The sequence below is a fragment of the Parasteatoda tepidariorum genome, chromosome 5, assembly GCF_043381705.1.
Source record: "Parasteatoda tepidariorum isolate YZ-2023 chromosome 5, CAS_Ptep_4.0, whole genome shotgun sequence".
In the NCBI taxonomy this organism is placed as follows: Eukaryota; Metazoa; Arthropoda; class Arachnida; order Araneae; family Theridiidae; genus Parasteatoda; species Parasteatoda tepidariorum.
Genome location: NC_092208.1, coordinates 69,557,989 through 69,573,465, shown reverse-complemented (window position 1 = coordinate 69,573,465; position 15,477 = coordinate 69,557,989). Strand labels below are relative to the sequence as shown.

The 15,477-nt window shown below is 30.8% G+C and overlaps 1 protein-coding gene across 1 annotated transcript in view; it reads left to right on the top strand.

Annotated features, from left to right (window-relative positions):
• The window catches only part of LOC107451670 (rifampicin phosphotransferase), a gene marked incomplete in the record, with an annotated part of 78,821 nt that overhangs the window by 62,925 nt on the left and 419 nt on the right, over positions 1-15,477 (top strand). The window contains 7 exon segments of the mRNA XM_071180556.1: positions 1,498-1,561; positions 6,394-6,557; positions 8,163-8,241; positions 10,294-10,348; positions 10,428-10,504; positions 10,605-10,707; positions 14,422-14,496. Of these exon segments, the coding sequence (XP_071036657.1) occupies positions 1,498-1,561; positions 6,394-6,557; positions 8,163-8,241; positions 10,294-10,348; positions 10,428-10,504; positions 10,605-10,707; positions 14,422-14,496 (617 nt within the window).

Here is a 15,477-nt window from a genome sequence, read left to right as displayed (position 1 = left end):
CATACCTGCTATTAAGTGCAGAAAACAGAGATTCAAATGTGTCTTGACAAGATTCCAACAATTTTGCTTCTCCTTTAAGAGATGCTTTGAGATAAAACAGTTTTTGAGTATCATTCAATTCTTTATTGTTACCGATAATTGACATAAATTGCATTTTAAAGTTTATGAAATCTTCATATTTACCATAAAATTATGGTAAGGGTAAATCTGGCAATTTATAACTACAATTAGAAACAATCTTTGCTTCTTTAATTTTATCTTGATCATTAATTTTGCATTCAGAAAGAGTAATTCGAAATCTTACTTCTAAATCCTCTATTTCCTCGTCTAGCTCTTCAGTTAAACTAAGATTATCCTTCAAATCGATATCTTCTGGATGTTGAGTGTAATCAATTATCAATTGCTTTGCAATGTTTTTTAGTTACAGTAACGAATTTAGTTTTGTGTTTAGCATAACTTCACGATTCAGCTCCTCTTCATCGACTTTCAATTCATCAAGAAATGTTAACAACTTTCCTAATTTTGTTTTGATTACGCCTCTTTGGCGGTTCAACGATATCAAAGAAGCCATATTCTCTCCGGTTGCTTAGGACCAACTGTACAGTCCCGTGATAGCTCAATAATTAAATTTTGATGTAATGGACTGTATAATAACTAATAAATATTTATTTAACATAAGTAAATTAGTTGATTAGTTCACGCATGAACTTACATTACGGAGCGACCATACGCTCTCAAAGTGTCAAGAAACAAGAAGGAATAGTTTTTAGGTTACATTAAAGATGGCTGGCGACATATAATCGCGCCAACCGGTAATTCAACACCAAACACATACTAGCAGAAAGTTAGTTAACACAGGTTATAATAACTATACATTTTCTTTACAAAATTATCAGCTTTTAAGAAAAACAAAATAAATTATAAGTGGTAAGCGGTGTAAGTAGGGTACAAAAATTCCTAGTTTCCATTAAAAAAAATTATAAATTAACAAAAATCAGCAGTACTTTGTTGTCATTAATAATTATTTTGAAGTAATCAAATTATCTTGTAAATATTGTATGCATGCAAGACTGAAACTAAGAAATGAAATAAAATAAAAAACTGGTTGACCAGTCATTTCATTTATAGATGATTTTCAAAGGAAGCAATTATATTCTTAACTATTAATTATTCAATACTATTTACATTTTCTCGGGTAATTAGCAGTCTTATACGAATAATATGTTAGAGAGAATATATAAATTTATAAAATTACAGAGAATATATTATAGAGAATATGTTGTAACCGTTAAAAAATCTTGATAGTCAGGATATTTTCAGGATTCTTCCCAAAAACAAGTTGGTATGGAAAATCTTTCTTAGCAGTTTCATTTCCATCTTGATAAGCGAGAATATGCAACATTTTGCAGGAATACTTTAAATACATCAAAATGTCTCTAATCTTTGCCTGGTTATATGCTTTTTAATTATACTAGATTTTTCTTGTTTTTGTTTCAGAATGATCTTGAAATATATCTTACCCTTCACTAGAAAAGGTGTTCAAAATCGAGAAATGTCAAAGGTAAGGATTCCTTAATTCATAACATCAACTTTGCAATATACTATACTATCTTGAAGAAAAATGTGAACTCTATACAAAACTAAATTTAGTTTTGAAATCTTCACACCCGACTTAGGTAAGATCCGGTACTTGTAATAATACAACCAAAAATAACCTCCTACATAGTCGAGCCATTTTTCACAATTTGAAATTTTTCATTAGCCGCAATTAAATACGTATTTAAAAGGTATGCAAATAAGGTATTTAAAAAAATTACGTTAATTATATTTATTGAAAACATATAAGTGAAAGTACAAAGTATGTGTATTGAATTTAAAATTAAACATATTTATTTTACTTCTCATGACAATTCTTTAAAATTTAGTGAATAATTGGTGACAGCACTTCTCAGTAATTCTTTGAGATGCTGGTTAGTTGATACTGATCGGTGTTTGGATTTCACGAATTTTAAAGTGGAATAAAATGATTCACATAAGTACGTAGTTCCGAATATTGAAGTAATTTGACAGGCAGCCCTTTTTAATTCAGGATACTTCGATTCTGGTACAAATTTTCCAAAATTCAGTAATCAATGTCGATTTATATTTTAATTGGAGAGCTTCATCTTCTTGTATCTCTATTAAGTCCAATACTCCAGATGCATTTTGTGTCATTATTATATTGGAAATGGAAAACTCACCTTGAATTGAACAACGTTGCACTTAGTCTTTCATACTTTTTCTCAGTAATTTAAAAGAAATTTTGAAACACATACGGAACGATAATAATTTTTTTTAAATATAATGGCATAAAAATGAAAAGGGAACTCGGGTACATTTATCGAGAGCCACAAATAATCCTTCAAAGAGCCGCATATGGCTCGCGAGCCGCAGGTTGGCCACCCCTGGTATATAAGGTATACAGTTATGCTTCAAACATTGGTAAAATTAAAGCCCTGGATATGCAGCTTTAGAAGCGACAAGCCATCATTTTGGTGATTGCAACTCTCTTGAAATACGGAGTTTCAACTCTTAAACACCAGTTTTTACTGATTAATATTTTCATACTTATGAAGATAACCTAAATATTTACTATTTATTCTTAAAACTCTTTTTATATGTCTGCAGTTATATATATATATATATATTTTATTCTATTCAGTGAGAATAATATTTTATTTATAAGCTAAAACTTTCTCGTTTCGTCTATTATTATCTGGTACAAAAAAAAATTCTGAACTCTTAGAAATTTCTTGCATTTGGTTTTTTTCATGATGTGCAAAAGGAGATATGATTTGTAATTTAAATAATTTAGATTTATAATTTAAAACATCATACAGCGCTCGAAGAAATTTTTTTTCTTATATTTTAAATAGCAATTGTTATTTGGTCTTTTATAGTAAACAAGTGCTAAATCTTTTAGGACAATTAATTGATTTAAAAATGAAGGCTTAATTGAAATTTTAGGTGTAAATAACAAAATCTAACATTGCTGATTAATTTTTAAAGTTTCTGATTTAAAATTGTTGATTAATTTTTTAAATACTAAATTTAAAAAAAAATGTGTTTGTCAATCAAAGCATAAAACCAATAAATTCAATTATAAATATTATACCAATAAATTCAATTAAACAGCATTAATATTTTTGGAAGAATTTCTCATTTTTTTCAAAACACCAAAGTCTTTAATTGTATTATCTTATCATCCTCTCATCGGTATTACGAAAATAAGAGCTAAGCTTTTTAATTTACATAGATTCACTATGATTGAGGTGTATTATTTGAGTTAGAATATTGTATGGTAAATATTTTATTTTGTTGAATAATTCTTGATATTAAAAAAAACATTTTAATTTCATCAATTGAATAAAGCGAGATATATAAAATGAAAAAATTTAATAAAAATTTTACTGAATTTAATTTTATTTTATTGTATTTAAACAGTATTTAAACAAAAGTATTATATAAAAAGTAATAGTATCGTACAAAAGTATTTAAATTGTATTCGATTTGATTATCTAATGATTTTATATATTAATCATAAGTAAGAATGCTAATAACATATATTTAATGATATATCTTTAATAAGAGGACATACTCGTCGTTGAAATAATAGTTAATTTATTGAAATAGACACATTATTCTTTTATAAAATAAAATAAAACAAAGCAAATCAAACTTTTAATATAGTACTTGAGACATTTCTTAAAAACTAAAAAGGCAAAAATCAACATAAGTAAACAAAATAATGAACAATTTAAAATATATCGGAAAAATCATTTTTTTACCATTTTCTTCATATTAAATTTTTATCTTACTTAGAATCATTTGGTGTCCATTTATTTTTGACTATTCTATACAGCTATATTTTCCGTCGTCCTTTATTGTTGTCTCCAACACGTAAACGATATAATTTAAAGCCTAAATTTGGCTTATTAGAACACCCTAATACGCAACAATCTGTCATTATTAATTTAAAAGTATGAAACAAAGTATAAAAAAGCGAAATTAGAAATAGAAGATCGGGTGTGATAATACTTCACAATTCAAACTAGTCACCAATATGACGACTGTTTACTCATGTGATCGGTGACAGCCAATCTAAATCGAAAGCGGCACAAGGGTTGAGGAGGAAAGAGTTACGCTATTTAAGAAAGGTAATCCAGGGTTTTAGGTAAAATAACTTAATGATTATAAATTTCTTGCTACCTTAATATTTACTGCAATTCAATGTAGAGATGTTGACATCAGCAAAACCCAATAAAGTAGAAATCAGTCAAAAATAATTTTATTGCATTTCATTTTAATTTTCTTAATTTTTTTTTATCACATAAGCAGAGAAAATCATATTGACTGGTTGTTCCAAACTTTTAGAAATTCAAAAGTAGACTTTTTCTTCAAAAATCAGGAAGTAACATCTATATATCCGTTATATTTTGTTGCAATCTATTTTCAAACCCTATCTCTCTTCTAAAAACAAATCACCCTTCGATTTTTTAGACAAAATTACTAATTATTTTTTTTTAGTTGGAAAGTACTAAGTAGAATTTACTGGGAATGTTCGAACATTTCCATTTGTTGTCGTCTTCAGAAAGCATTTAAAGCATAAAATCGGAACATATCAAGTTGAGAGAATTAGCTTACAGCTTGCGCAGAGAGATAAACCTAAGGTTCTGAAATGGAAGTTAACAAAGTAAAAATGCTTAATTAGTAAATTAAAAAAGGTAGAGAATGTATGATGAACAACATCGTACTCAGTAAAGCTGGGATGACAACTGCTTCACATTCTGCAAAGCATTTTATGGATGGTGTTTTCAGTAGAAATGTAAACAATAACAATCTCGAGCTGTATGTCAGCTTTAGTTCTGGTAAGAAAGTTTGCAGTTGCTTACTATATGTTATTCTGCGAGGCGATATTTTCAAACGGATAATTTATTTTTCAATAAAAGAAATAAATTAGATAATTTCTGAGCTCAAATCTGCCGTATTTCATAAGATATTAATGTTATTATGTAATTCTGGTGAGTTTGAAGTGAAAATTTGATTTAGTTATTTAGAGATATATTGTTAAAAAAGGTGACATGGTTGCTAGATTTTGAATAACTCGCTTTTTTGGTAGTCAAGATTTGGCCTCTTTCCATTTGTTTATTACTGTTTATTCGAGTTGTAAGCTGTGCACCATCTTATGTTAGTGTAAGCATATTGTTCGAGGAGCAAGATTAATTTATACATTATAATTCAGGTTTAAATTTGAAAGTTGGCACATATTATTGACACGTTGTGAGCCAAATTTCTTTGATATACACCGGAAACAGTAACCCGGAAGTATAAGCGGTATACAGCTTTCAGCGCTCCCTAGTGTAGAAAACACCATCCATAAAGCCGGAGGGAAACAAAAACTGAAAATTGCCAGCGCTTTAAAATTGTCAACTTGGGATAACTGGAGCTTACGGAGCTCTTGAATCGAAAGTAGACTCTGAATATCCTTTATATGTTGTAACATCCGTCGGCAACGATAATTATAGCAGTATAGCATTTTATAGAAAGAGTTTGTTGGAGAGAAGTAATAGACATGGTGACAGACATTTAACTTATATTTAATATCGTTAATCTACCTGGGGAAAAATTAGTTTTTATTCAAGTAGTGGCATGCTCCCTAGTCTAGAATCAGTCTGGGTGTGTTAATTAGAGCTAAGTATGGTTTATTATGAAATTTTTAATTACTTATATCCAGCGGCAGGCATAATAATTTCAAATCAAGTTTACGAAACCAAAAATCTTACATTAAAATGTACATTTTGTAACCACTAGAAAAATACACCCATAAAGCGAAGATTTGAGCTGTGCTGGCTCAGGGGATAGAGCGCTTGCCTCCCAATGAGGTATCGAATACCAGCGATAGCTGGTTTATTCGAATCCGCACTTGACTCTCACGGATCACAGGACTGACGTGAAATATCCTCAGTGGTAAACAGATTATAGGTTCGAGTTACTTTGTCATTAGAGTAGGTTTTCATGGTTTTCCTCACCTTGTATCGCAAATGTGGGTTATTTCCACCAAAACGTCCTTCACGATGCGGATTTCTCCCAATACTTGATCCAAAAGTTCCCTTGTTTTTTAGATTAGGTTCAAAATTACAAGGCTACGGAGTTCAGCATTGCTAGTCGTAAACTCAAAATTGGGTGGGCTATTCAACGATGGTTATTAAATAAAATAAAGCTAGGCAACTTAGCATATCCGATATAGCAATTATTTTTATTTTTATTCCTATTCATATAGGAATGAAATTCATAACGTGTAAACCATAAATTCAAAATTTTTTTAAACACAAATTTGTCTGCTATTTTTTCCAGTCAATGGTGGTAAAAGGAATGGATGAATGGCGTAAAGGGTGGAGACATTTATCCCAACTTATGGTCCTAGAAGGGAGAATTCCTGAAGAAGATCTACTTTTCTTTATGACAGTTGATGAAATCAAGCACTTACTTAGAACAAGATCGCCTAAAATTATTGCCAAGTATTAAATGTTTTCCATGAATATATTTAAAAAAATTTTTCCTTCTTCTTGTAGAAATTTTTTAAAAAGCTCATTTTAGAAATAATCAAAATTATTTCTAAAGTGAGCATTTCATTAAGTAATTACAGTTTTAGTATTGTATACATAAACGAGTAAGCATTAAGATTTTTGTAAAACGAAATATAATAATTTTTGTAATAATTAAAGTTGTGTTTGATAGCCTTAAAGTAAAAATAAAATGGCATTTTTTCCAATATCGATAATTAGTTGAAGTTTAAATAACTTTAATCTTAAAGCACAAAACAGCGTAAATAAAGCACAAATAAAAAATACATAAATTGACACACTATAAATTCTGTTGTATAAACAAGAACCTTCGTCAGAGCCTAAATGTCACTTCGACATTTGGACGCAAAATTTCGAAGTTTAGACATTGAGGAAGGCTCTTGTTCCAGGACCGAAACTATAATATGTCTATTCATGTACAGTGTGCAAGAAAATAATGGACCACCCACAATGGATGGAATGAATAACTTTTTAACTAACCATCGGATTTTCATGTTTTAAGACTCAATCTTATTGACTCTAAAGAGTGACAAGAGTAAAGAAGAAGTTCAAATATGCTAATTGAAGTCACGATATCTTAAATGCAGACGATATTTTAAATTACAAAATCAGACACAAAAATGAACTTTCTCTGAATAAACATGCCTTTTTTTTAAACGGATTACGATACTTGACCCCAAAAATATTGCCGCAATCTTCGAAATACAGTCCAAATAGTTGCTATAATGTATGGAAAAATACAAAATTTGAGGAAAATCGGTCGAATAGTTCTTGAAAACTCAAATTTTAAGAAAATCCTATACTTAAAATTCGGTTGATTCAATCGATTTTGCTCAAATTTTGTATTGAAAAACTACCTAAATTACCATAAAATACTGCATTGAAACTACTTTAAAAATGATATAAAAAATCGCTTACCTTACAATTCTAAATTTTTTCAACTATTATTTAAAAAAAAATAAGAAGAAGAAATAATAAATATTTACTAAAATTTACTTTTGCATGGAATTATCTTTTGCAAACAAATTTTATAATTGTTTGGAAAAATGCTTCAATTCGCTTAAAAAGTTCTCCAGTTATAGCGAAATACGCAAAAATTAAAATTAACATTACTTGGGAGGGCTTTCCTGAACAAATGGGACTATATTTCATTGATTGCAGCTACCCCCTATATTTTGGGCACCAGAAATCTGATTCCGTTGAAAAAAAGGTATGTTTATTCAGAGAAAGTACATTTTTGTGTCTGGTTTTGTAACTTAAAATATTGTCTGCACTTATTTTTAAGCATATTTGAGATCACCCCCAGGAATCATTAGGAGTGAGTCCTAAAACGTGAACATCCGATCATTAGATCAAAAGTAATTTAGAGTAGCCTGTTTTTTTTCCTTCTTGATGTACTTTACTTTAAAATGTGCTTTATTTACGTTTTCTTTTTCTTTCTTTTTTTTGTCTATCTAGCACTAAGTATATCCTATCCTTTTGAATTTTATTTTTGATCTATAAAGCATCATTTTTTTTTCACGTTTTCACTTATTTTAGAGCAACACAGAGGATGAAAAGATATCCAGTAATGAATGATTACAGATTTCCTGAAATAATGAAAGGATTTCCAAAGCCGGTAAGTAAAATGTTAAGGTTAAACCTTTTTACTTGAGATGGCTAATATTTCCGGTGACAGTTATTTTGCATCTGCTATGGATTCATGCCTGCTATGAAAATGGTATGTTACTTCTAAGAGATGCAGACAAAATAAGAAGAGAAAGTTGCAAAATTATTGTTTTCTCGTCTAAAAAAAGGGAATAAATAGATTTAAGGTAGTTGTTTCATGCTCAAAAAATAAATGTGTTTCGAATCTTTTTATAGTGTAACAACCTAGAGTAGGTAAGGCAATAAAACAGCATTTAATCACGTGATATCGAACTTGTTTTATACCTTAATGGTGTTCCACGGAACCTTGGACTCCGTGAAAGGGTCAAAGGAGTTCAGAAAGTTTAACTTTTTTGAATCAACAATTTTGGAAACTTGTAATTATATTTATATCAAAACAACAAAGCATAATTTTCTTTGCTAGTTTTTCTTAAGAAATTATTTAAGTAAAATACCATTTTATTACCAACTATTTCTCGTCGAACTTTTAAATTCAAAATAAAATGACCAAATTCAAGAAACACGAATTATATTTCTCTGATAACAATTCTCTATGTTTATAAAAGTTGTTTTTCAGAAAATCCTAATTCAACTTATTTTATTACTTTTCAGTAAATGTTTGTCCCAAAAACCTAGTCAGAACTAAACAAGATACCACTCTAGGTCTGCGAATTCAATGGTGACATAAAACATATTATTTTAAGAGCTTTTTACTGAAAAAATGATTGCTGCTAATAAACTCCATTGATACATTTGGAGCTCTCTGAAAAGAGGTCCCGTAGCCGTAAAAAATTGGGGACCGCTGTTCTATCTAATAAAAAACTCTGATGGTTAAGTGGTTTCTCTTGTTGATTTGACTTAATAAATAGTAATTGCTTGGTGAAGGGACTGCAGAAAGGGATTTTGCGTACCTTCTCAATTTATGTCATAAGTTTGCATATAGCATACATTGTATGCATATCGCATTCACTAGCACAATTCCATTGATTACGATGCAATTTATGCAACATATGTTACGTTACAATGGACGTCCAGTGACTGAGTGGTAGCGCTTCGCGCTCCCATGCCACAGGTCCTGGGTTCGATCCTCGGGCCGGGCAAGGTTGACTCAACCTTTCATCCCTTCAGTGGGTCGATAAATGAATACCAAGCTTGCTTGGGAACTGAACATTGGGGGTTTCGCGTTCGGCTGACCTCCTAACCGGAACATCNCCTTTCATCCCTTCAGTGGGTCGATAAATGAATACCAAGCTTGCTTGGGAACTGAACACTGGGGGTTTCGCGTTCGGCTGACCACCTAACCGGAACATGTGCTCCTGCACCCCAGAACCCAAAGTCAAGAAAACTGAGATGGGCACAGTAGGCCTTGGCCCTCTATGGACTGTCGTGCCACTCAGTTTAGTTTAGTTAAGTTTATGCTACGTTACAATACTAACTGCTACAATGACACTCAGAACTCACGCAGTTAAAAAATAAAAAAAGAAACAGCTATCAATTTTGCAGTAAAGAATCTACAATATTCTTTGCCGTTAACACTGGCTGTAAGTCCTGCTTTAATGTTTTTAAATTACTATAACTTGTTTTAAAATTTGTTATGTTTGCCACAACATTTGAAATAAAAGAAAACTTTTCACAGTTAACACCATGCATGGGAACGTTACTTTTAAAAAGTAGCGAGTGAAAAGTTTAGATTTTGAAACGTACAAGTAAAAATACAAATACAGATCGAAGAAAGTAACGATTCCTTAAGTATATTTCGAGAAAATTAAAAATTCAAAGTAGCTTTCAGTTTCATTAGAAAATTGTAAGAATTTTTTAAGTTTTAAATGCGTAAAATTTTAATTCAAGTGTATAAAATCCATGAAATTGTTACAAAATTCATTGAAATGATGAGCTTTGAAAGAATCCAGAAACCAAACCAGAAATCGAAATTTAATGTTTGCATATATAAAGGAGTTTCAATTTATGTTACAAGTAAGGAATGTAAAAGTTTTGCCACTGACATCATTTTAAATGTTTTTAGATGGACTTAACAGTTGCAGAAAACATTTCAAGTGTAGAAGACTTTTCAATGCAAGGTATTTATAAATAAATTTCTTTTAAATCAATCTATATGTTTAAGCTAAAGTTATTAAAAAAAATATTTTTTCCTTGCAGGTATACCCGTAAGTCAAGGTATCGCAAAAGGGTATGTTCGTAAAGCAATAACCATTGAAGACGCAGCGGACATAAAAGTAAGGGTATTACTAAATTATGCTTGTGTAACTATTATTTTTTAGAAATATTTCACATGTTGTAATTAATTTCTACTTCTTTCATTTAAACAATATCTAGCCTGGTGAAATATTAGTTACTCTTGGGACAGACATTGCCTGGTCACCATATTTTCCCTATCTAGCTGGAGTTGTCACTGAATTAGGAGGTCTCATATCACATGGTAAGAAAAAATATTTATTGAAATTTCAAAGGATTATCTCAAAGTTATTACAAAGTAAATCCTTACTCGTATTAACATAATTTACTCAAATCATTGTATTTACATAACTAGATCTTGATACATTGCATAAGTAAATTTTGATATGTTACCAAAGCAAACCCTGCTATGATATATTGCAAAAGTTGACCATGATATGTTACATAAATAGACTTCGTTGCGATACATAGGTTTATTTTTATAAATTACATAAGCAAACCTTGATTCGAAAAGTAAAAAATCAATTTAACATATTTTTTATTAATTATTATTTTACATATTAGTTTAATTATAATTAAATATATGTAACTTTCAGTTCAATGGATGATGGACAACATTCTCACAACATTTACGCAAATAATATTAATTTATTAATTACTAACGTAAACATTTCTTTTACAATTAATTCAAAAATTTGATTTATTTTTAACGGGTTCTTTATTAAAGGAAAAAACATTTCTTAAATAAAAGCCGGTAGTAATTCGAAATTACAGACCACTATGAACATATAGAGTAAAACAAATCAAGTTAATTTTGGTAATACAGACGGAAAAATTCAGACAAAAGTCATAAATTCTTAGCTAAGCCCAATTATAATTCTTATAAATTTATTTTTATGCCCTAATGTTTTCATTTAGAAAAAACTAAGGAATATAATATCAAAACTTTTCATTTATTTATAGACTTTAAAGCTGCTTACGACAGTATAAAGAGAGATAAACTACTGGAAGCAATGGCCGAATTTGGGATCCCTACTAAACTCATTAACTTAACCAGAGTTACTCTAAGTAATATAAGATGCAGGGTTAAAATTCAAAATCAATTATCGGAACCACTTTCAACAGAGAGAGGCCTGCGTCGAGGGGGTTCCCTCGCCTGTCTACTCTTTAATCTAGCTCTAGAGAAATGTATCAGAGATAGTGGATTAGACCGAAAAGGCACCCTTTGGAATAGATCAGTTCAATTACTGGCATATGCCGATGACATCCATCGATGCCATAGGAAGATCAGAGAGAGCTGTGAGACTGGCCTTTCTGGCTCTTGAAACTTCTGCTTCAAATATGGGTTATACCATCAATGAAGATAAAACTAAATTTATGGAATCTCCAGCCACAACTGTAAATCATGATCCTCTATTCATAACTGGTTACTCCTTTGAAAAGGTTAAGGAATTCAAATACCTTGGAACAATGATCAATGACCAAAACAGCATTAAAACAGAAGTAGAAAACAGAATTAAAATGGCAAACAAGTGCTTTTTTGGACTAGGAACACAAATTAAGATCAAGCCTAATCAGTCGAAAAATTAAAATTTATAAGACTCTTATTCTACCTGTATTGCTTTATGGCAGTGAAACATGGACACTAAACGCAAACACTCAGCGTACTCTTTGTATTTTTGAAAGGAAAATCCTTAATAGAAATACTTTTAGCCCAGTACAGGAAAGAGGCAGTTGGCGAATCAGATGCAACTTTGAATTATATAGGCTCGATGGACAGCCACAGATAGTGCAGGTCATCCCAAGCAATAGATTAAGGATATCTGGAGAGGTCCAGAAAATAATGCAGTCCGAATTGCCACCTTTAAAAATCCTTCGGGTTCTCGGGCTAGAGGAGGACCTCCAACTAGCTGGCTGGATGACACTGCTAAAGATCTAAAAGTATTAAAGATAAACAACTGGAAAAAAGTCACCACGGACGGAAGGCGTTGGAGGCTACGTGTGGTTGAGGTAGCCAAGGACAGTAAGGAGTTGACGTGCTGAAGAAGAAGAATGTTTTCATTAAATTAATATTGTATATATTGATTGATTGAACAAGAAACTATGACGAACATAAAATTTCAATTTAAACATTTATATTTGGATTAGAATAATAAAAAAAGTTTTTTTTTAACATTTAAAATGGTAATCAACAGTAAAAATCTTTAGCATCATTAATAAAAAAGCAGGCATGCCTATCTAATAATAATGGGGGGGAAAGAATCCAATTAAATTAAGGCAATCAGTTATTCTTGTATTCTACAGACGTTAAAAGTCTGGTGAATCATTGGGAATGTCCTGTTGCTGTCGTTGCTTAACATAGTTTTTCGAAGCTCTTTCACCAAGGAAAATTAAAAAAAGTTACAGTTTAAGGGGCTTACACTTGAAGCAAAACTATAATTTCGTATTATATATGCCATATTGCTGCTGAGGAACTATCTGGGCTTTAGAATGGACGAATAACTTGAATATTTTAAAAGTTACCTCCCCAAAGGAAGATGAGGGGTTGTATCATAAGTCGATAGCTTATAGGATGTATAGTCATAAATTAACACAGCAGAAGGCTAGATAGGGACCAAATTTATTTTGAATCGCTTCTTCTTTAATTTCAAGATTATTTTCGGGAGGTAACTGGAATGTTCAAGAAAACATCGTGGCAGAAGAATCCAGAAAGGTGGCAGCCCTCTCCGCTCTCTCTATCATTAAAACTGTTTCGAAATATTTATGAAAGTAATTACCTTATCTGAATTATTTAGACTGCATTAATGCTAGTCTAAATAAAACATGGAAAATTAAAATGTTAGGAAAGAAATTATGCTTCCTGATCATGCAGAAAAGGAAAGCCAATTTTAAGACTGCTCACATGCTTCAAGTTGGATCAGCAATCCAATATGATTCAGTCCGGATATTCGAATTCTGCAAGGTTTAACGGTTACAGTTAAAAAGTGCTAGGCGCAAGGCACCATCTGAAAAGTACTTTTAGAAATTTAGGTGATGTCGAAATGATTGAAAGCAGAGGGTATTGTAAGGGTACTTTTCCATGGGATTCTTGAACGGATCTTAAACATTTTCGCGACGCTGATTTCAAATCTGCAATCAGTTTCCGTTTAACAGCTACAGTTTTTATACAATTTAAAAATATATTCCCAACCAGGATTTGTCCCCTTGTGGACTGATCATTAACACGTGGTCCCCACTGAAGTCAAGTATCGCTAGCTGCGGTCAGTGTACGAGTGAGTGAGCGCTTTGATCAGCCTGGTAAGGGACCGATGGTGTGAGGTATTAGTCCTCGTTAAACTGTTATACTTCGCTAAACTGTTCTTAAAGTGCTCGACTTCGCGGACAGGTCCTCGGGAACAAAATTGCAATGGCATGTCTTCGGATCCTCCTTAGGGAAGCTTCCCAAATCGTCGCCAATTGCCCATTGTGCAGCTCTAGTGCGGCGTAACTATACTATTTGTACTATCTAACCAGGATTTTCAAAAATTTACTACATTGAATACTAAATGTCCCCACTTCTCAGCTGAGTAGGGAGTAGTAGTAAGAAGACGATTATACATTTCGGTTTATGATGCGATTCTTTAAGGTCAAATATATTTTGTCCTAAGTGTTTTTTCAAAAGAGCATGCAAATGTAAATGTGCGTATGCATCCCTGAACTTTCTTTATAATTGTGTACATTCAGACAAAAACTAAACTAAAATTATATGATTTTGAATGAAATATATAGCTTTCTGAACTTGATTTCATATTTGAAATCTCCACACCCGAATTAGGTCAGATAAAGTACGTATATAAATTCAACGAAAAATTTGTTCAACGTCGTTGTAAGGGATTTCCATAATACTTATCATGTTAAGTTCTCAATGTATTTAAATTAAAAATGTCAAGTAATAATAGTAATTTTTAATTAAAACTAGGTGCTGTTGTTAGTCGAGAGTATGGAATTCCTTGTATAGCTGGACTTCATGGAGCAACAAAATATTTTCAGACAGGTAGGTTAAATAATAAAAAGTTAATCAAAAATATAATGAGTTTGTGTCAAATAACAAATTTGGTGCGTGGCAAAATTAAAATTTGAAAAACAAACATTTTAAACTAAAATTTTGATAATTTTGAGAAAGTTGTCTATTTTTAAAGAAATGTAATTTTCTTCATAACTGATGCTAAGAACGGAGATCGAATTTTCATCCTGAAAAAGGAAGACAGTGCCTTTACAATGACGTGTAGTAGCTAGCATATAGAGATATTTCTATTTTATTTATTTGTTTGAATTAGCTACTAGTTTCCTTATCAATGGTATCGTTTTTCCTATAAATTTGTTCCTTAAATTTCCTTTATTAGTAGTAGATACAGATATGTGAATTCTCCTTGTAGCAGATAAGTTAGGAAGTATATTTGCTATCATATTATATACCTACTAACTTATAATTTTTCGGTGAGGATTTTTCTCTAGTCGTATTAAAATGAAAATAAATTTACAACTATGAGTTAAAACTTAATTTTAATTTTGCAGGATCTCAAACACCCCATCGTACGATTATCTTAGACACACATACATGTAGTGGTGGTCAAAATCTTTTTAAATTAAATGTTTAAATCCTAAAATTAAATAGAAAGCATAACTTTTACTATAAATTTATAAACATAACTTTTTAATATAGTTATATTTATAAAGAAAGCATAACTTTATAAATATAATATTTTGTCCAAAATGTGCAACAGTTAGCACTTTTGCTTATAGTTATAAAGAAGAACTGTGAAAAAAGTGAACATTACTAAACATGTTTAACTTAAAGAAAGTAGACTAAAATGGAATGAGTAAAATGGAATAAATAAATTTTACCACATCGAATTTAAGAGGGTCAACAAATTTTCAGGCATAATCCAAATTACCCATCGTCGAGTTTAAGAGATTCAACAAACTATCATAAATAATCCAAATTACCCATCATCGAGTTTAAGAGAGTCAAAAA